Source organism: Mesoplodon bidens (assembly GCF_964165515.1).
Source record: "Mesoplodon bidens genome assembly, chromosome: 6".
Lineage (NCBI taxonomy): Eukaryota > Metazoa > Chordata > Mammalia > Artiodactyla > Ziphiidae > Mesoplodon > Mesoplodon bidens.
In genome coordinates this window covers 6,157,185-6,182,986 of record NC_138162.1, presented here as the reverse complement: position 1 = coordinate 6,182,986, position 25,802 = coordinate 6,157,185, and the positions used below count along the sequence as shown (strand labels likewise).

Sequence of the window (25,802 nt, the reverse complement as noted above, 5' to 3'; positions counted from 1 at the left end):
GCCTGCGCGGCTCCACACCCACGCTGTCCTGCTGATGTTCCATTCCAGAGAAGGAACACACAGACGTGTGCACTCACACATACACATATACACACAAACGCACGCACATGTGTGCACACCCACACGTGCTTATACACAGATGCACACAAACGCATGCATGCACACACAAACATACATGCACTCATTGTACACAAATGCATGCACGTATATACATTGCAGGAGCTCACACATGCACAAGGAACCCACAGAGATCCGTGTATGCACATACATACCATGCACACAGACATACATGTATACACACATGCACACATATGTATACCTTGACCCTTTTCTTACAAGCACAAAATGCAAACGCCTCCAGGGATAATAACAGGATTTATAATCATAACTGACATTTACTGAACATTTACTATGTACTATGCTCTTTATGTAGATTTTTTAAAAATTAATTAATTAATTTTATTCTTGGCTGCATCGGGGCTTCGTTGCTGCACACGGGCTTTCTCTAGTTGCGGCGAGCGGGGGCTACTCTTCGTTGCGGTGTGCAGGCTTCTCCCTGCAGTGGCTTCTCTTATTGCGCAGCATGGGCTCTAGGTGCATGGGCTCAGTAATTGCAGCACGCGGGCTCGGTAGCTGTGGCTCGTGGGCTCTAGAGTGCAGGCTCAGTAGTTGTGGTGCACGGGCTTAGTTGCTCTGTGGATTATTTTCAGTGAGACCTTACAACCAACTACCTGTAGGGATGCCTTTTTTTTTTTTTTTTTTTTTTTTTTTTTGTGGTACGCGGGCCTCTCACTGCTGTGGCCTCTCCCATTGCGGAGCACAGGCTCCGGACGCGCAGGCCCAGCGGCCATGGCTCACGGGCCCAGCCGCTCCGCGGTATGCGGGATCCTCCCGGACCGGGGCACGAACCCGTGTCCCCTGCATCGGCAGGCGGACTCCCAACCACTGCGCCACCAGGGAAGCCCCTAGGGATGCCTTTTAATTGCCCCCGTTTTGCAGATGAGGAAACTGAGAATCATATAATATGGGAACTTTTGTGCCCGGCTTCTCTCACTGAGCATCGTGTTTTCAAGGCTTATCCGTGTTGCAGCGTGTCCCTTCCTGGTGACGGCCACCCTGACAGTTGGCATATCCACCATTGGGGCATCTGCAGTCCTCCAGACTCTGTGCCACGCTGGCATATTTCCTGGCTCACTTGTATTCAAGGTGGACGTACTGTAACTTGTTTCCATGCTCCATGCTGTAGGGCACTCGGATTTTTTCTGCTGTGTCACGCCCTGACTTTCTTCGCAGGTGGTCTCAGCTGACGATCACACTGCCTGGCCCTGGGAAGAGCTCTGGCCTCTCCAGACCTCAGTTTCCTTATTTGCAAAATAAATAGGATTGAACAGTCCAGAGCCCCACCTTTTTCTAAAGCCTCTGAGCCTGTGGTTCAAGGCCGAGGAGAAAGGGGTTTCTGGGTGACTCCTGCCCAGAGGGTCATGTGTGCTGGTGGTCCCTCTTCCTCCCACCAGACGTGGAGTGTCAGGCTCTCCCTTTGGCCTCACCCTTTTCCCTGTCCCTCCTGCCTGGCTTTTCCCTCTTTTTTTTTTTTTTGGCCACACCATGCAGCACGTGAGATCTTTGTTCCTCAACCAGGGATCAAACCCGTGCCCCCTGCATTGGGAGCGCAGAGTCCTAACCACTGGACCGCCAGGGAAGTCCTCTTTTCCCATTTCTAATCCTACCCCCTCCCCCTCCCCTTCCTTCTCCTGACCCTCATCCCGTCACTCCCGCACTCTCCACTTGGGTGTCTGGTACCTGCTGCCGCCCATCACCACCTGCCCAAGGTGCAGCCTGACCAGGTGACTCAGCGCTAACTGAGGCCCACCCACACTCCCCTCTCTCCTGCAGGACGGGCGGATTGAGTTCTCTGAGTTCATCCAGGCTCTGTCGGTGACCTCGAGGGGAACCCTGGATGAGAAGCTACGGTGTAAGTCCTGCCCCCTGGGCTCTATGGGGTGGCCACTGGGCGGTCCCAGGCCGGGGGGAGGCCAACTACCTGGGCCAGGTCATCTGTCTGGGGCTGAGAGTGGCACAGATGTCCTGCCCTTCCAGGTCAGAGGCAGTTTCTTGGAGGAGGCCAGGCGGGAGGAACGTGTCTTCCTTAGATGTGTGGACAGATGGGGCGGGAGCAAAGGGGCATCCGAGCAGGTGCAGACATGGGACCTCGGGCAGGACAGCGTGGAGTTAAAAGACCCGGTTCCAGGGTTGGATCCACTACTTAGGAGGCTGTTTTGATAACTGATCTCATTCATTCACTTATTTACTGGTTCACCCAACAGATGTTGACCAAACACGGCCACGTGTCAGTGCTGAGCAGAGGCCAGGACCCACGGGTGCATCAGATAGACGGGCACCTGCCCTCGCGGCTGTCAGTCTAGCTCAGGGACCTTATCCAAAAGATCCCAGAAAACTGCAGCCGAGGCAGGAAGAGGGAAGTGGGAACCGACAGGAGAGGAACTGACCCCGTTATGATTTGGGAGCTGAGCTGGGAAGGGTGAAGGTGCCAGGGAGGAAGGAGGGAAGAGGGTTCCAGGCAGGGGAGCAGCATGTGCGAGGCCCTGAGGAGGGATGAGAGAAGGATTCAGAGGGGAGAGTGTGCAGGCTCGTGCTGCTGCGAGAGGGAATCTGGAGAGAAGATGAAAACAGCTGGGCCAGAACTCACTTCCCACTGAGACACTTTCACTGCTCTGCGTCGGCACCAAGAAAACGCGGCAGTTTCTTTTTCTTTCTCTTTTTAGAAATAAAAGAGGATTTTATTTATGCAGAAGCTCCTCACCTTCTCCCCAGGCATATTATTTTATTTTCTAAGTTGATCCCAGCAGGATACAGTGTAATTGTGGAAAGGAAGTGGGCTGAAAGGAGGCAGAGGCCCGGGCATGGGGAAGGAGAGGGGGGCCTTTAGGGCTCCTCCTGGGGTCCCCTCCCTCCCTCAGCTCCAGCTCCAGCCTCAGCTCTCGCAGAGCCAGTGCCCCCTCCTTTTTTTTTTTTTTTAATGCGGTACGCGGGCCCCTCACCGCCGTGGCCTCTCCCGTTGCGGAGCACAGGTTCCGGACGCGCAGGCTCAGCGGCCATGGCTCACGGGCCCAGCCGCTCCGCGGCATGTGGGATCTTCCTGGACCGGGGCACGAACCCGCGTCCCCTGCGTCGGCAGGCGGACTCTCAACCACTGCGCCACCAGGGAAGCCCTGGCAGGCGGATTCTTAACCACTGCGCCACCAGGGAAGCCCCCCCCTCCTTTTTATATTTAGGTTTTTTTTAAATAACCCTAGTTGAAACGGCGCATGTGTTCCTGTCGTGCGTGCGCGTGCGCGTGTCACGTCTGTTTTGATGTAAATATTCATTGATTGGATGAGTAATGGGGCTGTGGTGCAGTGGTGGGGGGCAGCAGCACCCCTTCCCCGGGCCGGGGGTCACTCTGCCCTGGCTGGTTCACCGTAGGGGCCTTCAAGCTGTACGACTTGGATAACGACGGCTACATCACCAGGAACGAGATGCTGGATATAGTGGACGCCATTTACCAGATGGTGGTGAGAGGCCCGGGTCCTATGGGGTAGGGGGAGGTAGTAGGGGCATCGAATTCAGTGACTGGGCCTGTCCCAGAGGAAGCACCCCCGTGGGACTGCTCTCCTGACCGGGGCAAGCGTTGGCCAGGTAAGGGTCACTGCCTGGGGCCACTCAGCACATCTGCAGCTGGGGTGGCAGATGGGGGCTAGGGTGGGTGCGAGGTTCTGGAGCAGAATTACAGATGGCGGGGGACGTTGCGGGGAGTGGGAGGCAGAGGGGGTCTTCATCTGGAACCCGCCCAGGTCTGGGGAGCATATTTTTGGGAAAAGGGCCCAATGCCCAGAGTGCCAGGAGCCAGCCCCCACCTTGTCTGTCCCTGGCAGGGGAACACTGTGGAACTCCCCGAGGAGGAGAACACCCCCGAGAAGCGGGTGGACCGAATCTTCGCCATGATGGACAAGGTGAGACCCCTCCCCGTAGGCGCCACTGACCACCTAGGGGCCTGGCTCGAGGCAGGCAGCACACCTGGTGTGATGTCCACTGGTCCGGTTGGCAGCTGTCCCCTTCAGACATCCAGGTTTTTGTTTTTTTTTTTTTTTTGTGGTACGCGGGCCTCTCACTGCTGTGGCCTCTCCCATTGTGGAGCACAGGCTCCAGACACGCAGGCTCAGCGGCCATGGCTCACGGGCCCAGCCGCTCCGCGGCATGTGGGATCTTCCCGGACCGGGGCACGAACCCGTGTCCCCTGCATCGGCAGGCGGACTCTCAACCACTGCGCCACCAGGGAAGCCCCACATCCAGGGTTTTAAGTAAATTTGTCCAACAATTTCTCTTTGATCAACTAAGATTCTTTATTTATTTTTTTAAATTAATTAATTAATTAATTAATCTATTTTTGGCTGCGTTGGGTCTTCGTTGCTGCACGCGGGCTTTTCTCTAGTTGTGGCGAGAGCGGGGGCTGCTCTTCGTTGCGGTGTGCGGGCTTCTCATTGCAGTGGCTTCTCTTGTTGCAGAGCATGGGCTCTAGGCGCGTGAGCTTCAGTAGTTGTGGCACGTGGGCTCAGTAGTTGTGGCTCATGAGCTCTAGAGCGCAGGCTCAGTCGTTGTGGCTCACGGGCTTAGTTGCTCTGTGACATGTGGGATCTTCCCAGACCAGGGATCAAACCCATGTTCCCTGCATTGGAAGGCGGATTTTTTTTTTTTTTTTGTGGTACGCGGGCCTCTCACTGTTGTGGCCTCTCCCGTTGTGGAGCACAGGCTCCGGACGCGCAGGCTCAGCAGTCATGGCTCACAGGCCCAGCCGCTCCGTGGCATGTGGGATCTTCCTGGACCGGGGCACGAACCCGCGTCCCCTGCGTCGGCAGGCGGACTCTCAACCACTGCGCCACCAGGGAAGCCCTGGCAGGCGGATTCTTAACCACTGCGCCACCAGGGAAGTCCCAAGATTCTTAATCTTTTAAATTTTTTGCCATGGACAAGAAATTTGGGCATTCTGGAGAAGTTGTCTGTGGACTTCTCAGAGTAATGGTTTTAAGTGCATCAGATAAAATCCACAGGATTAAGAAGGAAGCTATTTTGGAATGCAGCTATCAAAATTTTTTTAAAAGAATTTGTGATGTGGTATATGAGCTTCTTTGTGAACACATCGGATGATGAGATACAGTGGTTTAACCACCCCACAATTTCGAACCAATGATATGTACAGGTGATGCCTACAGCAACCGTGGAGTGTTATAAAAATGCCTCGATCCCCACAGTTGACACAGGTACTGCTGTTTCTGTGGGAGATCGTTACCTAGATTCATTATGGAAGGAAGAGCTAAATTTCAGTTATAAGTTAGTGAAAAGAAAGACCTCATTTTTTCCCATTTTAGTTCAGAGGGCTGCTGAATTCTGTCCTCAGACCTCAGGTTAAGAAACCCTTTTTTAGGGCTTCTCTGGTGGTGCAGTGGTTGAGAGTCCGCCTGCTGATGCAGGGGACACGGGTTCATGCCCCGGTCCGGGAAGATCCCGCATGCCGCGGAGCGGCTGGGCCGGTGAGCCATGGCCGCTGAGCCTGCACGTCCGGAGCCTGTGCTCCGCAACGGGAGAGGCTACAACAGTGAGAGGCCCGCGTACCGCAAAAAAAAAAAAAAAAAAAAAGAAACCCTTCTTTATACCAAACTTTTTTTTAAACTGGAAATAACTTTGTTTTAAACTGGAATTTGATATCAAGATGGTAAGGAAACACACTATTGCTTGCCTTCAATAAAAGAATTCAACTGAACAGTGACCTTGGGCTTATTATCACATTCTGGCTAGGTACAGGTGCCTGCCCTGAAAGCTTTGAGCCTGAGGCCTTACTTCCTTAATTTAAAAAGTGAGAAAAAAAAATGTCATGAAGAACCTAGGGGTAAGACAGGAATAAAGACACAGACCTAGTAGAGAATGGACTTGAGGATATGGGGAGGGGGAAGGGTAAGCTGTGACAAAGGGAGAGAGTGGCATGGACATATATACACTACCAAACGTAAAATAGATAGCTAGTGGGAAGCAGCTGCATAACACAGGGAGATCAGCTTGGTGCTTTGTGACCACCTGGCGGGGGGGATAGGGAGGGTTCGGAGGGAGGGAGACGCAAGAGGGAAGAGATACGGGAACATATGTATATGTATAGCTGATTCACTTTGTTATAAAGCGGAAACTAACGCACCATTGTAAAGCAATTATGCTCCAATAAAGATGTTAAAAAAAAAAAAAGTGAGATCACATGTCAGAGAAGCAGTAAAGACACAGAGGCTCAGACCACGCTGGGCTGCCGATAATAATCAGAAGATGCGTCCATAGAGTGCGGCAGAGAACACTAACCTCTCGCAGGGTGGTTCAATGTTATTTACCACCAAGGTGTTAAATCCCCCCCACCCCCAATCCAGACATCCCTTATTTGGGGAAGCAAAGTCCACGCTGTAGTCAGACTGGGTGTAAATCTGGCTTCCCCAGTTAGCAGCCAGAGAGGGCCCTGGATAGGTGACTGAGCCTCGGCATCCTCACCGGTGAAACGGTGATAAGAGCAGCCCCTCTTTGGCTAAACAGTAAGTACGCTGCTAAATAACCAAGAGATCCCTGAAGAAATCAACGAGGGAATAAAATAATACCTAGAGACAAATGACAATGAAAACACGACGACCCAAAACCTATGGGATGCAGCAAAAGCACTTCTAAGAGGGACGTTTATAGCAATATAATCCTACCTCAAGAAACAAGAAAAATCTCAGATAACCCATCTAAACTTACACCTAAAGGAACCAGAGAAAGCAGAGCAGCCCCTCTTCTTAGAGCGGCTGTGAGGACCCCATGAGACCAAGCGCACGCATAGCATGAGCGGGGCCCCAGGTAGACGACCCTCAAGGTCTGCCTGCGGAGCTTGTGGAAACCTCGTCACGGTCTCTCTGGGTGCAGGCTGTGGGTGGGTTCCAAGGCCTTTCTCTTTTTCTCTCACGGGTTTCCTTGCAAGATGCTCCAGGGGAAGGGATTCTGGCCCAAACCATTTCTTTCTGCAAGAGACCCACTAAAGCCCCTTGACGTGGGCTCCGTCCAGCCTCCTTGTAGGTCTCCCGGGGGATGGCTTAAATGCCCTTCCAAGGGTGACCCTGGAGAAATGCATCAGGTTCTCGGCCCTGTGGGATTAACCCCCTGTGTGGGATGAACAGCAGTGAGGATGATAACTGCGGAGTTATCAGGTGCTTCCAGTCCGCCGAACGCTTTACACAGCTTGAGCTCAAGGAGTGCTCACCTCAGTGCCCTGAAGAAGCCGTTCAATTCTCTCCAGTCTCCAGATGAGGAAACAAGGGCTCAGAGAGGTGGGTCGTGTGCCCAAGGTCACCCAGCCAGGAAGTGCCCGCCTCTGTCTATGCCTGACCCCTCCCACCTAATGAGCTGCCTTGCCTCCCTCCTGACTTAACTGTGGAAGCTCTTTTGGAAGCAGCCCTGGGCTGGGCTTGGGGATGGAATGTCCAGGGCCCAGGGCAGAGGCCCCTGTCCTGGGAGGTTGGTTGTCCCCTCGCCTTAACCCTCTTCTCTCTGTTTGCAGAATGCCGACGGGAAGCTGACGCTGCAGGAGTTCCAGGAAGGATCCAAGGCGGACCCGTCCATCGTGCAGGCGCTGTCCCTCTACGATGGGCTGGTATAGTCCAAGGCCCAGAGCTGAGGTGAGTGGAGGGAGACTTGGGGCCTGGGGTGGGGGAAAGGGGGCAGACCTAGCCTCAGGACACTTGGGGTTGGCAGATAAGTACCTGAGTTTCCCGGAGGGGAATCGGGGTCTGCCCAGTTGGCGCATAGCTAGTAGGGGAGGCCTAGGAGGCAGGGCCTTCACATCAGCCAGGGCTCCTCTATTTTTGTCATTTTTATATACCCAGATTCAGCCTGAGCGTTTACTTGAATAGAAGTTTCCCTGGGGTGAAAGCACTTTGAAAATCCCAGTTCTCAGCCAGGGCCAGGGGCCTGGGAGAACAGGAGTTTCTCATCTTTTCTCCGTTGGGGTGGCTGAAGACCTCAGCTTCCACTCTCTTGATCAATAGCTCCAGCGTGGTTTCTTTTTTTGCCCCGTTGGATTTCCGTTAAGCATAGGATGATAGCCCACAGAGACCTCTGTTGCTGGCAGAGAACTGACCCCCATGGTCCTGTCCAGCTACAAACACTCTTTTTTTTTTTTTTACTGGCTCTCTCTTTTTTTTTTTTTACATCTTTATTAGAGTATAATTGCTTCACAATGGTGTGTTAGTTTCTGCTTTATAACAAAGTGAATCAGCTATACATATACATATGTCCCCATATCTCTTCCCTCTTGTGTCTCCCTCCCTCCCATTCTCCCTATCCCACCCCTCTAGGTGGTCACAAAGCACCGAGCTGACCTCCCTGTGCTATGCGGCTGCTTCCCACTAGCTATCTACTTTACGTTTGGTAGTGTACATATGTCCATGCCACTCTCTTGCTTTGTCACAGCTTACCTTCCCTCTCCCCATATCCTCAAGTCCATTCTCTAGTAGGTCTGTGTCTTTTTTCCCGTCTTACCCCTAGGTTCTTCATGACCATTGTTTTACAAACACTCTTGTATGTGTCTCCTGGTGGATGGATGATGCATCCTGTTGATATAGATCTAAAAGTAGAATTGCTGGGACATAGAATGTGTGTATATTTAGCTTTAGTAGATACTTCCAGAAGTCTTCCAACATGGGTGTACCATCTCCTACTCCCACTTGCGGTGTATGAGAGCTCCCATTGCCCCACTTCCTTGCCAGCACTGGGTGTTCTCTGTCTTTTAAAATTTTAGCCGTTTTGGTGGGCGTGTCACGATAGCTTGTTGTAATCTTAATTTGCATCTCACTGATGAGCACTGAAGTTGGGCACCTTGTCATATGTGCATCCTCCATGTTACCATCACCTTTTGTGCAGTGCTGTCTTAGTTATCTGTTGCTGCACACTGCAGTGCCGCAAAACAGCAGCTGAAAAGAACAAACATCAGGAATTTGGGTACAGCTTTGTTGGGTGCCTTTGGCTCAAGGTCTCTCATGAGGATGCAGCCAAGCTGTCAGGAGGGTGGCCAACCATCCCAGTTTGCCTGGGACTGTCCCAGATTTAGTGCTGAAAGTCCCATGTCCTGGGAAACCCCTCTGTATTAGGTAAACTGGGATGATCATCAGCTGTTGGCCAGGACTGCGGTCTCATCTGAAGGCTTGGCCAGGGGTGACCCACTTCTAAGCTCACTCATTTGGTTTGGCGGCCTCACCATGTGGCCCTCTGCACAGGGCTGCCTAACAACATGGTGGCTGGCTTCCCGCAGGGTAAGCTGTCTGGGAGGGAGGGAGAGGGAGAACCCAAGATGAAAGCACAGTCTTTTTATAACTTGATCTTTTTTTTTTTTTTTTTAATAAATTTATTTATCTATTTTGGCTGCGTTGGGTCTTTGTTGCTGTGTACAGGCTTTCTCTAGTTGTGGCAAGTGGGGGCTGTTCTTTGTTCTGCTGCACGGGCTTCTCATTGCAGTGGCTTCTCTTGTTGCGGAGCTCGGGCTCTAGCCACACGGGCTTCAGTAGTTGTGGCAGGCTCAGTAGTTGTGGCACATGGGCTTAGTTGCTCTGAGGCATGTGGGATCTTCCCAGACCAGGGCTCGAACCCGTGTCCCCTGCATTGGCAGGCGGATTCTTAACCACTGCGCCACCAGGGAAGCCCTATAACTTGATCTTGAGAAGCAAGATCCCATCACTTCTTTTTTAAGAATGCCTTGGCTACTTTATGCTATTTCTATACAAATTTTAGAATCAACTTATAAATATCTACACACACACACGCTGGGATTTTGAATGGGATTGAGTTGAGTCTACTGTTCAATTTGGGGGAGAATTGGCATCTTTTTATTTTTTTATTTTTTTTTTATTTTATTTTATTTTTTTTTTTGCGGTACGCGGGCCTCTCACTGTTGTGGCCTCTCCCGTTGCGGAGCACAGGCTCCGGACGTGCAGGCTCAGCGGCCATGGCTCACGGGCCCAGCCGCTCCGCGGCATGTGGGTCTTCCCGGATCGGGGCACGAACCCGTGTCCCCTGCATCGGCAGGCGGACTCTCAACCACTGCGCCACCAGGGAAGCCCTATAACTTGATCTTGAGAAGCAAGATCCCATCACTTCTTTTTTTAAGAATGCCCTGGCTACTTTATGCTATTTCTATACAAATTTTAGAATCAACTTATAAATATCTACACACACACACGCTGGGATTTTGAATGGGATTGAGTTGAGTCTACTGTTCAATTTGGGGGAGAATTGGCATCTTTTTATTTTTATTTATTTTATTTTTTATTTTTTTTTGCGGTACGCGGGCATCTTTTTAATGTTGAGTCTTCCAATCCATGAAGATGGTATATCTCTCTCTGTGTTTAGGTCTTTAAATTTTTTTCTCTATAACATTTTGCTGTTTTTAGCTAAAAGGTCTTTCACATCTTTTAGTAGATTTATTCCTAAGTATTTGATGTTTTTGATGGTGTTTTAAACAGTAATTTTAAAATTGTATTTTCTGTTTGTTTCTGATTCATAGAAATTCAGTTGATTTTTGTTTATTGATCATATACCCATGGTCCTGCTAACTTCATTTATTAAATCTAGGAGTCTGCCTTAGATTCTTTTGGATTGTCTACATTCTAGTTCTTCCTTTCCTATCCCTCTGCCTTTTGTTCCTTTTTCCTGCTTCCTTGCACTGGTTGGGCCCTCCAGTCACATAGAAGTAGTGATGGTGAACATTCTTGTCTCATTCTTGAGAGAAAGCTTTCAATAATTCACCATTAGTTACGATGCTTGTTATAGGTCCTTTGTAGATAGATTTTAGCAGATTTAGAAAGTTTCCTTCTTTTCTAGTTTGGTAGGAGTTATTTGTTTTTTTAAAAAAATCATGAGTGGTATTGAACTTTATCAAAATTTTCTGCGTTTATCAAGATGCTCATATGACTTTTCTCTCTTTTTTGTTGTCAATATGATGAATTACACTGATTGATTTTGTGTGTGAATACATTTTATGGATCATCCGTGGATTCCTGTCCACTTAAATACACTACCTTTTTTTTTCTATTCTTTTTCATATTACTTTTCCCATTTAGGTTGTTACATAATATTGAGCAGAGTTCCCTGTGCTATACAGTAGGTCCTTGTTGCTTATCCATTTTTTAAAAAAAGTTTTTAATAGATCTTTATTGGAGTATAATTGCTTCACAATACTGTGTTAGTTTCTGTTGTACACCAAAGTGAATCAGCCATATGCATACATATGTCCCCATATCCCCTCCCTCTTGAGCCTCCTTCCCATCCTCCCTATCCCACCCCTCTAGGTCATCGCAAAGCACCGAGCTGATCTCCCTGTGCTATGCTGCTGCTTCCCACCAGCCAACTATTTTACATTCCATAGTGTATATATGTTGATGGTACCCTCACTTCACCCCAGCTTCCCCCTCCAATCCCATGTCCTCAAGTCCATTTTCTGTGTCTACCTCTTTATTCCTGCCCTGAAACTAGGTTCATCAGTACCATTTTTTTTTTTTTTTTTTAGATTTCATATATATATGTTAGCATACTGTATTTGTTTTTCTCCTTCAATTTGTCACCATTGAGTATGATGCTTGCTGTGGGTTTGTCATATATGGCCTTTATTGTGTTGAGGTAGGTTCCCTCTATTCCCATTTTCTGGAGAGTTTTTATCATAAATCGGTGTTGAATTTTGTTAAAAGCTTTTTCTGCATCTATTGAGATGATCATATGGTTTTTATTCCTTAATTTGTTAATGCGGTGTATCACATTGATTGATTTGCATATATTAAAGAATCCTTGCATCCTGGGATAAATCCCACTTGATCATGGTGTATGATCCTTTTAATGTGCTATTGGATTCTGTTTGCTAGTATTTTGTTCAGGAATTTTGCATCTAGGTTCATCAGTGATATTGGTCTATAATTTTCTTTTTTTATGATATCTTTTTCTGGTTTTGGTATCAGGGTGATGGTGGCTTCATAGAATGAATTTGGGAGTGTTTCCCCCTCTGCCATTTTTTGGAAAAGTTTGAGAAGGATGGGTGTTAGCTCTTCTCTAAATGTTTGCTAGAATTCACCTGTGAAGCCATCTGGTCTTGGACTTTTGTTTGTTGGAAGATTTTTAATTACGGTTTCAATTTCATTACTTGTAATAGGTCTGTTTATATTTTCTAATTCTTCCTGGTTCAGTGTTGGAAAGTTGTACCTTTCCAAGAATTTGTCCATTTCTTCGTGGTTGTCCATCTTATTGGCATATAGTTGTTTGTAGTAGTCTCTTATAATCCTTTGTATTTCTGCAGTGTCAGTTGTGATTTCTCCTTTTTCATTTCTAATTTTATTGATTTGCGTCTTCTCTCTTTTTTTCTTGATGAGTCTGGCTAAGCGTTTATCAATTTTTTTTTTTTTTTTTTTTTTTTGCTGCGTTGAGTCTTCATAGCTGTGTGTGGGCTTTCTCTAGTTGCGGCGAGCGGGGGCTACTCTTTGTTGTAGTGTGCGGGCTTCTCATTGCAGTGGCTTCTCTTGTTGTGGAGCACGGGCTCTAGGCACACGGGCTTCAGTAGTTATGGCTCGCTGGCTTCCGTAGTTGTGGCTCGTGGGCTCTAAAGTGCAGGCTCAGTAGTTGTGGTGCACGGGCTTAGTTGTTCCGCGGCATGTGGGATTTTCCCGGCCCAGGGCTCGAACCTGTGTCCCCTGCATTGGCAGGCGGATTCTTAACCAGTGCGCCACCAGGGAAGCCCCTCCAGCTTTCGTTTGATTTCCATTTGTGTGGCATATCTTTTTCCATCCCTTCACTTTCAGTCTGTATGTGTTCCTAGTCTGAAGTGGGTCTCTTATAGACAGCATATATATGGGTCTTGTTTTTGTATCCATTCAGCCAGTCTATATCTTTTGGTTACAGCATTTAATCCATTTACATTCAAGGTTATGATCGATATGTATGTTCCTATTACCATTTTCTTAATTGTTTTGGGTTTGTTTTTGTGGGTCTTTTTCTTCTCTTGTGTTTCCCGCTTAGAGAAGTTTCTTCAGCATTTGTTGTAAAGCTGGTTTGGTGGTGCTGAATTCTCTTAGCTTTTTCTTGTCTGAAAAGCTTTTGACTTCTCCATTGAATCTGAATTAGATCCTTGCTGGGTAGAGTAATCTTGGTTGTAGGTTTTTATCTTTCATCACTTTAAGTATATCCTGCCACTCCCTTCTGGCCTGCAGAGTTTCCCCTGAAAAATCAGCTGCTAACCTTATGGGGATTCCCTTGTATGTTATTTTTTGTTTTTCCCTTGCTGCTTTTAATAATTTTTCTTTGAATTTAATTTTTGTTAGTTTGATTAATATGTGTCTTGGTGTGTTTTATCTAGGTTTTATCCTGTATGGGACTCTCTGTGCTTCCTGGACTTGCGTGACTGTTTTCTTTCCCATGTTAGGGAAGTTCTTGACTATAATCTCTTCAAATATTTTCTCAGTCCCTTTCTTTTTCTCTTCCTCTGGGACCCCTATAATTCGAATGTTGGTGCATTTAGTGTTGTCCCAGAGGTCTCTGAGATTGTCTTCCATTCTTTTCATTCTTTTTTCTTTATTCTGCTCCTCAGCAGTTATTTCCACCATTTTGTCTTCCAGCTCACTTATTCGTTCTTCTGCCTCAGTTATTCTGTAATTGATTCCTTCTAGTGTATTTTTCATTTCAGTTATTGTGTTGTTCATCTCTGTTTGTTTGTTCTTTAGTTCTTCTAGATCTTTGTTAAAAATTTCATGTATTTTCTCAATCCGTGCCTCCATTCTGTTGCCGAGATTCTGGATCATCTTTGCTACCATTACTCTGAATTCTTTTTCAGGTAGATTGCCTATTTCCTCTTCATTTATTTGGTCTTGTAGGTTTTTACCTTGCTCCTCCATCTATGACATATTTTTTTGCCATCTCATTTTTTTTTTTTTTTTTTTAATGACTGGGATTGTGTTCCTGTCTTACTGGTGTTTGGCCTGAGGCTTTTAACACTGGGGTTTGTGGCTATTGGGTAGAGCTGGGTCTTGGTGCTGAGATGAGGAATTCCGTGAGACCTCACTCCGATGAATAGTCCCTGGGGTCTGAGGTTCTCTGTTAGTCTAGTGGTTCGGACTTGGAGCTCCTACCGCAGGAGCTTCAGCTGACCTGGGCTTGTGAACCAAGGTCCTGCAAGCTGCCTGGGGTGGCAAAAAAAACCCCACAACAATAACAAAGTAAAAAATAAAATTAGACTAGGAAACTAACAGATATGTTAGGAAGAATATGAAAATAAAAATAGGGATGAATCAACAACTGGAAGATGCATCAGTACCACAATAGTAAAAAAGAAGAGGAGGGAAAAGAAAAACAAACAAAAAAAGGCCGGGGAGGGCCTTAGCTGTGGAGGGCGGGGCCTAAGCAAGGGCGAGGTTTGGGTGGTGGGTGGGGCCAATGCTCAGGATCTGGAAAAGGCCCTGGGGGCTGCAGGGGGGTAGAACTTAGGCTCAAGGAACAGAAGGGGCCCAGGCGTTCCCCCCACCCCTGGTTTCAGAGTGCAGGGGACCTCACCTGGGAGCCCAGCAGGCTTCCTGGGCTTGAGTGGGTGGGGCAATCACCCTCTGCTCCTCTCCCTCTCCTCCTGGAAGGCACCTCCCACGTGCCTCTCCTATTCTCCCCCCGGCCTCCTTCCTATGCTCCCAAGGACCCACGTGGCCTGGAGGGGGCCTTGGAGGGCAGGGGACTGGCCTGGGAGCTCAGCAGGCTCCCCGGCCAGAGTGGGCTGGGCAATCGCCCTCTGCTCCTCTCCCGCTCCTCCTGATGGCCCCTCCCACCTGCCTCTCCTGATCTCTCCAGCCTCCCTCCTATGCCTATTTCATTCTTGTTAAAGGCTGAGTAATATTCCATTGTATATTTGTACCACATCTTCTTTACCCATTCTCTGTCAATGGACATTTAGGTTGTTTCCATGTCTTGGCTATCATAAACAAAGCTGCAATGAACACTGGGGTGCATGATCTTTTTGAACCATGTTTTTTTCTCTGGATATATGCTCAGGAATGGGATTGCAGGATCATATGATAGCTCTATTTTTAGTTTTTAAAGGAACCTTCGTACTGTTCTCCATAGTGGCTGCACCAAGTTACATTCCCACCAACAGTGTAGGAGGGTTCTCATCTCTTCACACCCTCTCCAGCATTTACTGTTTGTGGATTTTTTGATGATAGCCATTCTGATTTACACCGATTGATTTTTGAATGCTAAGCCACCCATGATATGCTTTTATGTATCATCAGATTTGATTTGCTGATATTTTGTTTAGGAAGCCTGTTTTGAAGCTTCTAATATTCTTATGTTTTTGCACAAGAAATCCTTTTTCATTGAAGAGACATTAGAAAATATGTTTAAAAAGAAAACCTCCATTAAAAAGTTTATTGAAAAAAACCCTTCATGTATAACCCAGAAATAACCACTGTGAACATTTTGTGTCCAGAATGATTCGGAAAGAATTGAACACTTACAAAAACTTAATACTCAGTAACTAGGTCACATAGGAGCATATAATCAAACCAATTTATAAAGGAACTGTGACAGTCATTTCTATAATCTTAAAAATGTTCAGTATGCAGCTCTGGGTCCCACAGTGCATACTGATCTGTTGTCTGATTTTTCAGAGTCCCTCTTTTGTGATTTACCACCAATGGCCTCATTGGCAACTATCATATAACAGCTGCTTATTTCCTCCAGGCCATGGAAAAATGGTGCAAACATAAGTTCTTGCTGTATCCCTCCAAGGAAAAGTTGTACAGTGTAATTAATTTCTTTAAGTGTGTGATTCTTTTTGAATTACCCTATTTGTTTTTGTCTTACAGTTTTCTATGAATATATATGTATATATATTTCCTCAACAACGAGTTCATAACCATACGCTGTTGGCTGTGTTTTTTGTTTTTTTGGTTTTTGTTTGTTTGTTTGTTTTTGCGGTACGCAGGCCTCTCACTGTTGTGGCCTCTCCCGTTGTGGAGCACAGGCTCCGGACGCGCAGGCTCAGCGGTCATGGCTCACGGGCCCAGCCGCTCCGTGGCATGTGGGATCTTCCCAGACCGGGGCACAAACCCGCGTCCCCTGCATCGGCAGGCGGACTCTCAACTACTGCACCACCAGGGAAGCCCTATTTGTTTTATTATTATTATTATTATTATTATTATTATTTTTGCTGTACGTGGGCCTCTCCCTGTTGTGGCCTCTCCCGTTGCGGAGCACAGGCTCCGGACGTGCAGGCTCAGCGGCCATGGCTCACGGGCCCAGCCGCTCCGCGGCATGTGGGATCCTCCCGGACCGGGGCACGAACCCATGTCCCCTGCATCGGCAGGCGGACTCTCAACTACTGCGCCACTAAGGAAGCCCCACTGGGTTGTTTTGAAGCAAATTCAAGACATCATATCATTTCATACATAAATATTTCAAAATGTATTTCTAAAAGATAACTATTCTTTAAAAAAAGAATCCATAATACCCCCAAAATCAATAATTCCTTAATACGCTCTCATCAGCACTTACATTCCACTTTCCTGTTGTCTCACAATTTTTTTCACTTTGTTTATTGGAATCTGAATCAAGTCCATAGATAGCAAGTGGTTGATAGGTCTACGCTTATTTTAATCTCTACGTTTCCCCCGCTCCCTTTTCCTTCTTGCTATTTGCTGAGAAGAGCGTTCTGTACGGTGCCCCACGGTGCTGTTAACAGGCTCTTCTCTTTCTTGTTCTTCCTGGAAATGGCAGTTAGATCTGCAGGCTGGCTTGGCATTGGGTTTGGGCCACTTTGGGCGAGAACACCTCATGAGCGGGGTTGTGTGTGTCTGGCAGGTGCACATGACCTCGGTGACATCAGCCGCTGTTGCTGATCGCCACCCCCGTCCATTCATTCATTACATGGTGCGAAATGGTGACGTCCTAAAGTCGTCTTTCCTTCTTCGTCATTGGCTAGATTACTTTTACAAAGGGAAACTTCCCCTCATCCACTCGTTGGTGACCCTGAGGCTTGGGTTTCATAGGGAAGGCATGATGGGTACTTGATTCTTTATCAGTTTTCAAAACAAGTTGGATTTCTAAAATCCTTAGAGGTGACCAATGAAGTTTGTAAAAAATATATGTGTAACTGTGAATTTAGGGATTTAAATGCATTGGGTGAGTTTCATCATGTTTGCAGTTCTTTCTTTTTTTCTTTTTTTTACATTTTTTTGGGCCACGCCGCACAGCTTATGGGATTTTAGTTCTCCAACCATGGATCGAACCCCAGGCCTTGGCAGTGAGAGCTTGGAGTCCTAACCACTGGACCGCCAGGGGATTCCCTTAACTAGCAGATACAATAATGCAAGTCACAGGGGTTCACAGATCACCGCGGAAGGCAAAGCATGTGATTGGAGACCCAGCTGAACCTCCAGGGGCTGGCAGGGGACCTGGAAGGCTGAGAGGACCCAGGCCTCTCCCTTGGGTGCTCTGGCCTTTCTCTGAGTGGTTGCTCCATACTCTCTCTCCCTCGGCACCTGCACCATAATGGCCCCCCCAATTCTGGTCCTGCAGGGCCTTCCTACTCCCCCAGGGCCACCTCCACATAGATTCGGATTGGCCCAGGTAATGTTTTTAAGTCATCTCCCCAAATTGGGAAAATGACCCCTTTGTATCAGACACCTACACCTGTCCAGTGGGGAGTGGGGACGTGAGATTTAAACACAGGGGTGGAGCAGGTTATGGGAAGGATCTTTGGATGGCACAGACAGTAACAGACATAACTGTCCCCCAGGCTGCTGCTTTTTAAAAAAATGTACTGAAGTGAAATTCACATAACATAAAATTAACTATCTCAAGTGAACAATTCAGTGACATTTAGTACATTCTAGAACCTTTGCCTCATTCCAAGATAAAGCTCCATATCCCTTAAGCAGTTTCTCCCCCACCCCCACCCCTCACTGAGCCTCTGGCAACCATACTTTGCTTTCTGTCTCTATTCTGGATGTTTCATATAAATGGAATCATTTACTATGTGACCTTTTTTTTTTTAAAAAAATAATTAATTAATTAATTAATTAATTTGTTTATTTATTTAGTTTTGGCTGCGTTGGGTCTTCGTTGCTGCGTGTGGGCTTTCTCTAGTTGCGGCGAGCAGGGGCTACTCTTCGTTGCGGTGCACGGGCTTCTCATTGCGGTGGCTTCTCTTGTTTCAGAGCACAGGCTCTAGGCGTGCGGGCTTCAGTAGTTGTGGCTCTTGGGCTCTAGAGCGCAGGCTCAGTAGTTGTGGCTCACGGGTTTACTTGCTCCGTGGCATGTGGGATCTTCCCAGACCAGGACTTGAACCCGTGTCCCCTGCATTGGCAGGCTGATTCTTAACCACTGTGCCACCAGGGAAACCCTATGTGACCTTTTATCTCTGGTTCTTTCACTTAGCGTCATGTGGTCAAGTTTCATCTGTGTTGGGGCATGTACCAGTACTTCATTCGTTTGTATGGCTGAATAGTATTCCACTGTGTGGTTAGATCACATTTGTTTATCCATTCATTCATTGATGGGCATCTGGGTCATTTCCACCTTTTGGCAGTTGTGAATTATGGTGCTATGAACATTGGTGTACATGGATTTGAGTACCTATTTTCCAGTTTTTAGAGTACATCCCTGGGGTGCAATTGCTGGGTCATATAGTAAGTATGTTTAATTTTCTGAGGAACTGCCAAACTTTTCCACAGTAGCTGTGTCATTTTATATTCCTCCCAGCCATGTTCGAGGGTTCCAATTTCTTCACACCCTCACCAACACTTGTTGGTTTCAGGTTTTATCCTAGTGGGTGCGAAGTGGTGTCTCATTGTGGTTTTTTGTTTGTTTGTTTGTTTGTTTGTTTTTGCGGTACGCAGGCCTCTCACTGCTGTGGCCTCTCCCGTTGCGGAGCACAGGCTCCGGACGCGCAGGCTCAGCGGCCATGGCTCACGGGCCCAGCGGCTCCGCGGCATGTGGGATCTTCCCGGACTGGGGCACGAACCCGTGTCCCCTGCATTGGCAGGCGGACTCTGAACCACTGCGCCATCAGGGAAGCCCCTCATTGTGGTTTTGATTTGTGTTTCCCTGATGACTAATTCTGTTGAGCATCTTTTCATGTGATTATTGGCCATTGCACACATTGTTCTTGATGGTTGCAAACTTTTTTGTCCTATGGCTCTGTCCTTATTTATCCAACCTGTCCCCTGATAGTGGACACTGAGGTTGCTTCCTCCCTTTTAATTTTGCTATTACAGATGATACTGTCATAAACATTTATTTCTGTCTTTTTAACTTATTTTTTACTGAAGTATAGTTGATTTACAATGTCATGTTAATTTCTGCTGTACAGCAAAGTGATTCAGATACATATTTCTTTTTATATACATTCTTTTTCATATTCTTTTCCATTACGGTTTATCCCAGGACATTGAATATAGTTCCCTGGGCTATACAGTAGGACCTTGTTGTTTATCCATTCTATATGTAATAATTTGCATCTACTAACCCCAAACTCCCAGTCCATCCCTCCCCCACCCCCCATAAACATTTATTTCTTAAGGATAAATACTAAGCACCAAATGTGTGGATCGGAGGGCATGCACATTTTTAGGACTTGTGACGTATAATGCCACCTGGCCCTCTAGTTGACTGTAGCCTGCTCTGTGTCCCTGGCAGCCAGCTCTGAACCCGCCCCGCCTGCCTGTGTCTTCCAGATGCCTGGGAACCACTCACCTCCTCCCGTGCCATGAGGCCACCTCCGCCCCGACACCACCACCCTCATGTGTCCACCCAGCCTTTCTCCGCATCCACGCCCCGCCGGGCTGCCCTGGAACCGTGAGGCCCGGCTCTCCTCCACCCGCCCCGCACCCACCCGCCGCCTGAAGCCACCGGCTCCAATTGCCACCAACTTTTGCTTGTCCAGAAAACGACAGTACGGACGGGAAAAGGCTCCAGCCCTCTGCAAAACCAAGGACTTGGCTGCTTCGCAGGCGGCCTCGCGGTCCCTCCTGGCTCTCCTGCGTGTGTGCTTTCGTTCTCTATTTCAAACAGACATTGAAAAAGAAAAAAACACCTACCTTCTGTCCTAGAAGATTCAGACGGACAGATGGGGAGAAGGCCTCGGGGACGTCAAAGAACTCTGCCTCCTGCCTTGACCTTGGCAGTGGGAGAGGCCACGGGAGTCACGGCCTCGGCCACGGGGGGTCGGGGCGTGGGGGGGCCTGCCTGCCCATCGTGATTTGGCGCCCCATCCTCGAGCAGCAAGACCACCTGCGCGGCTAGGATGATTCATTACAATGTTGATGATTTTTTTTGTGATAACAGTATTGTGCTTTTTGTGGGGAAAGTGAGGGGTTTTTTTTATATACATATATAATTGATACCTTTTATTTATTGGTGGGTAACCGTTGCTTCTGCCTCGTGTGTCTGACGCTCCCAGGGATGCGGGGCCCACCGTTTACACGTGCGCGCCCTCGCCCACCTGCCCAGGCGCTTGGGAGGATGGTGGCCTGCAGCGGCCAAGAAGCCAAAATTTTTTTTTTTTTTTTTTCTTCAGATACTGTGCTCGATGTTTGGAGAGGGGAAAGGTGGGCTTCTTAAATGGCTAATGCACTGTTGCCTCCAGCTTGAATGCCTCCCTCCTGGATCTCTTTTCTCTGCTCCCAGTTCACACATCTCTCGGTCCTGTATCCTCCTCTGGGTCCATAACCTGTTTTCTGAGGACAAACAGGGGACATCTTCCGGTTTCTCAGTTCTTGCTTTGGTGTTCGCAGTGCCATGGGGAATGGTGAGGCTTGTGCTGAGACTGGGAGCCAGGAAGGGGCGGGGGTGGGCCGAGAACCTAAGGAGAGAAGGAGGAGGGAGTGAGCAGGTGTAAAGTCTGCGTCTCCCTCCTTGGTGGGTTTTGAGAATAGCCGCTCACCCGGCTTTCCTGCCTTCCTGTCTGCCTCGTCCAGCGGACCACAGTATCTTTCCCTCTTTTAGCTGAAAGGCCAGAAGGGAGAGGGGGAGAGAGAAGGGCCGCAGGCAATCCCATTCAGGTAGCTTCTTGGGCTGTGGCCCACATGTGCTCACAGGAAGCTTCTAGCTCTGCCTGCCACTGAGACAGGGCAGGCCCACAACTGTCACCAGGAAAGTCAGATGACCTTGGACCAGAAGGCAGGATCCTGAGGCTGGCCCTTGCTCCGTGATTGTGGGCTCCCACGCCCTCTGTGGGCCCCACCTCCCCCTGCTGCAGAGCCGGGAGGCCTTCGTGCTGATGCTGTCTAATTCTAAGCTTGGGTTTCCTGCAGTTGGTGATTCTGCGGTCTGGGTCTAAGTTTACAGACCCCAGCAGACACGGGGACTGCCTGAGTCACTATTTGTCTCTTAGCACAGTCTTCAGGGACACGGCAGCCACTGTTCGTGGTGTGTGCGTTCGGATGACACACCCTGTCCCTCCCCGCAGAGCTTCCTGGTCCCTCCTGGACTCTTGAGCTATCTTTCAGGCCCAGAACTAGTCCTCACCCAGGGAAGGCTTCTGGGTGAGAAGCAGCCTCCCAGACTGTTTACGGCCAGGCCAGAATCGAGAATCCTTGCTTCTTCTTTGCGAAGTCAGCAGCCTATCACCTCCTGACTTATCCCGGCCAGCAGAGGGGAGGAGCTGACCCTCGGCCCCCGCTTTAAATTGCCCTTGGCGTCCACTTTGCGCTTTCCCAGGAGGCCAGAGCTTCTCCTTCTCTTTAACTCTCACAGCAGACGCCCCGCCAGAGAGCGGCTCTGCCAGCGTGGGACTTGTGTGACTGCTCCTGCAGGCTGGACCGCTTGGCCAGCCCCTGTCTCTCCCTCCTTGCATTTGCCAGCCCCTGTCTCTCCCTCCTTGCATTTGCCAGCCCTCTGGCTGCCCTCTCCCTCCACTGGAAGCCCCCCAGATCCTGCGGGGATAGGAGCGGTAGTTCCATTTTCGCGGGTGACTTTGAAGCTTGGGCTCTTTGAGGCCCCTGCGGTCACCTTCCTGCTCAGGCCACTGGCCTAGGAGGCCCAGTACTCACCACCAAATCCTGCAGTTCCTCAGCCTGGCTCTGACCTAGGACCTTAGGGCAGCAGGTGAACTTGGTGGCTTGGGGCTGGAGATGGGGAGAGCGGGGCCTTTCCCCAGGTCACATGATTTCTCTGGCCTGCACCTAAGCCTCGATTTACCTCTCTGATCCACTGGGCAGGAGCTTTTGTGCAGCCTGTCCTGGAGCATCACGGGAAAGGGCTTGTGGCTAAGAATTATCCAAGGTTAAGCATGTGGGTCCCGCCCGCTGAAACATTGATTCCTAGGAGTCTAGGGAGATGTGTGTGCAAGGCTTTCCTCCCACCTCCTCACCGTTAGGCCTTTTGGTTTGGAGCTACGCGTGTGGCTTTTGACCTTAGCAGGCGGTACTGTGGACCCATGCCCCAGGCACACCTTGGATCCTTGCCCAGAGACAGTCCAGAGCTGCTGGAAGGGCCACGCTTCTTCCTGGCAGGGTGCTGGACACTGGCCATTTTTGCCCGAGGTTGCGGGCAGGGACAATTCTGTCCCGTCCTCTCACCAGGCCTCTAGCTGCAGCACCCTCGGAACCCAGAGCAGCCCTTGGGCCTCTCTCCCCAGCACCGTTTCCCACCCGAGGCCCAGCCCCATCAACTGCTGCTCTCTGGGACTTCCAGACCAGCCAGAAGCCAGGCTCTTAGCCCTCGCTCCCCAGCCCAGGGGCAGGGGCCAGTCTCGGGCAGTCCGTCTGCAGCAGCCCTGGCCTCTTCCTCATAGAATCCGCTCCCCACTCTGCGTCGATGGTACTTAGGAGAACGTCATGAGTTTCCAGTATTTAACCAGGCAACGTTTAGAATAACGTCAAGGCAGATGTGTGTCCTCCTCTTCCCCTGAAATGCTTTTCATGTTGACAGCCAACTTCCTAGATGACAGATGCATCTGGGCTTTCGGGGACCCTGTCTCTTCTCTAGGGGGTTGGGGTGTGGGGTTCCTGGGTCCCTTGGGAAGATGCAGCCTCTCCCTGGGGAAAGCCCCACTGCTCACCTAGTGGAAAGCTACCCGGTTCCCAGTGGTTTCAGCTTCTAAGGGATTGAGGGGAACGCGCGAGCGCCCCCTCGTGGCAATGGTCAGTAAAGGCATTTGGGGGACCTGACCAGACAAATAGGTGATTTGAGAGGGAGGCGGCAGATGGGGAGGCGAGGGGGGCGGCGCGCCATGATTTCACCCAGGCCCTGGGCTTCCAGCCCCACCTTATTGGCAGCATGTCTCCCAGACGCCCTTCTTCTAGGTCTACCCCAGAGATAGCAAGTGAATCAGCATAAGGGCACTGTAATGGGAAGCCTTGCCCCCTGACCTTTTTTAATATCTGCGGAATAAACCCAATGGTTGATTTTTGAATGAATAAAAGGCTTTTGTTGAATACACAGCTGGTCCCATCTTCTGTCTTGGCATCTAGGCCTCTCAGGCTTTGTCTGCTCCCCATGATTGGGACAAACGCAGAATCCCCTCCACCTCCACCCCGACTGCCCCCTGCCCAGGCTGTACATTTCTGTTTTCCATGTGTCTTTGCCTTGACCCATGGCCCCAAGGAGGGCCACAGGCTCCCAGTCTGACTCAGTGACCAGCTTCCTTCGGGACTCCGGGCAAGTCACTTCTCACTGGGACTCAGTTTCTCCATCCGTCAGATGGGAGTGAGTCTCTGCTCAGCCCATGTCACAGGGCCATTGTGGGGAGCAGCCATGAGCGGAATCATCAGAGCCTTGGCCGAGGTGAAAGGCCAGTGGGAGTCTGAATCGTCATGGTGCCCCCCGCCCAGAGCCTGCAGCTTTGGAAAGGAATTTGGGCAACTCTTACCAAAAAAAAAAAAAAAAAAAGCAATGTTTCGTGGGTGGTGATTTTCTTTGTTTGCCTTCCCAATCCCTCTGAGCCTCTTTTGGGGTGTTGTTCTGTCTGAATCTGCTGGTGTGTGTCTCCGGGGGAGGGGCAGGCCCTGGGGTGGACAGGGGCCACGTAGCACGCCCAGGCCTCCTCTCGTGCTCTCCTTGTATGTCGTCCTTGTCACGCCAATTAAACACGCTTCCTGACTTGTCTTTGCCTTCCTTGTGTGGACCTGTTGCTTTGTCTGTTTCTTTTTTGTTTCATTTTAGGTTTCTTCTTCCTCCTGTGACACCCTTTCTCTTGCTTTGGGTGTTGTCTGCCCAGTTTCCCCAAGAGAAAGAATGTGCAGAGTGAGAACCTTGGGTGTAATGATTAAACCAGAACATTTCCAGGAGTGTTTCTGGGAAGCCAAGGGTTCAGCAGAGTGAATCCCCACGCCACCCCACGTATCACTCCCAGCATTTCCATTCCTGCCTGTTTCATGTCTTGGGGTTCTCTAAAGGTTTAATAATGTTTGAAAACATGGGCCTAGACTAGTGGTTCTCAGAACTGAGCATTGTAGAATCACCTGGGGGCTTGTTAAAACCCAGACTGCCACCTGCAGAGTTTCTGATTAGCTAGGTTTGGGCCAGGGCCTAGGAATGTGCATTTCTAACAAGTTACCAGGCCATGCCGAGGCTGCTGGTCTGGGACCATACTTTGGAAGGCCTGGGGAGCTGCGGACACTGAAGGACATCCAGCTGGGTTCTAATTTTTTTTTTTTTTTTTTGCCACAGCATGTGGCTTGCAGGATCTTAGTTCCAGGGATCGAACCTGGGCCCTGGTAGTGAAAGAGCAGAGTCCTAACAACTGGACCGCCCGGGAATTCCCCAGCTGGGTTCTAAAGAGGAGTCCACCCTCCACTTGCTGGGGATTCAAGCTAATCATTCACCTGTGCGTAACTTTTGCACCTGCCATGTGTCAGGCACTGAGGGCCCAGAGACTTGTCACTTACCGAGTGGAGGGGTGTTTCGGGAGGGGAGGTGGGTAGGTGAGTAGCTCCGATGGGGGCTCTCAGAAAGGCACCCCATGGTGTGGCTGTTCGAGTGGCTGCCCTCTGCCATGGCTCCCCTCGGCCTGGAACCTGGGATCTTGGAGGGACCTCTTCTTTCCCCTCTAGTTAAGTGACCAAATGCTTGCTCAACACGCATGGCGTGGGTTCCCCATGTGCCAGGTGTTTTGGGGAGGGGGATCAGAGGAGGTGACTGTCTTTGCCTTCTGGGTCTTGCTGAGGGAACGTCAATTAGGAGAACAGTAAAAGGCAGTGTCACGTCAAGAGTGTAACTGCTGGCTAGAAATATGTTGCCACTCTGGGCCAAGGGCCCTTGAAAGACACGTGAATGTGTCGGTTGATGAGATCAAGCAGCCAACATTAGAATGAGCCACCACCTGCAAAAACAGGTTGTGTTTCACAGTTGGTTTTGTGAAAAGGAGTGTCAGACCGACACCAACCTGGGAGACAAAGCTGGAGGGCCCACTTCGGGGCTGAAGCAGCCACAGAGAAGGGGGTGCACAGATGGCACCTTCCATGGCCACGCTGGGGACCCAGCCTCATGCCTCACTCTGGCAGCGTCTGTAGCGAAGACGCTAGAACTCTGCCAGACACATGGGAGCGAATCAAAGGCAATGTGGGACAGTGGTTACGGCTATAGGTTCTGGAATTAGACCTGGTTCTCAGCAGCCTCCACCACTTGACATTGGGCACGAGTTGTAACTGACAGGGTTTTCTGGTAAAAACGTGGACTCCATTTAGAGGCAGGTGATGACTCCACAGCCCTCCCCAACAACCTTACCA

General features: G+C 49.4%; 1 protein-coding gene across 2 annotated transcripts in view; it reads left to right on the top strand.

Moving 5' to 3' along the window:
* The window catches only part of NCS1 (neuronal calcium sensor 1), a 61,449-nt gene extending 37,937 nt beyond the window's left edge, over positions 1 to 23,512 (top strand). The window contains exons 4-8 of one of the 2 annotated variants that reach the window (XM_081237773.1): positions 1,894 to 1,972; positions 3,484 to 3,572; positions 3,933 to 4,010; positions 7,619 to 7,736; positions 19,771 to 23,512. In XM_081237773.1, coding sequence (XP_081093899.1) covers positions 1,894 to 1,972; positions 3,484 to 3,572; positions 3,933 to 4,010; positions 7,619 to 7,717 — 345 coding nt within the window. In that variant the 3' untranslated portion in view covers positions 7,718 to 7,736; positions 19,771 to 23,512. The remainder of the gene's footprint in view (positions 1 to 1,893; positions 1,973 to 3,483; positions 3,573 to 3,932; positions 4,011 to 7,618; positions 7,737 to 19,770) is intronic. The other variant, XM_081237772.1, reaches the window with a different exon arrangement.
* The last annotated feature ends 2,290 nt before the right edge of the window (positions 23,513 to 25,802 follow it).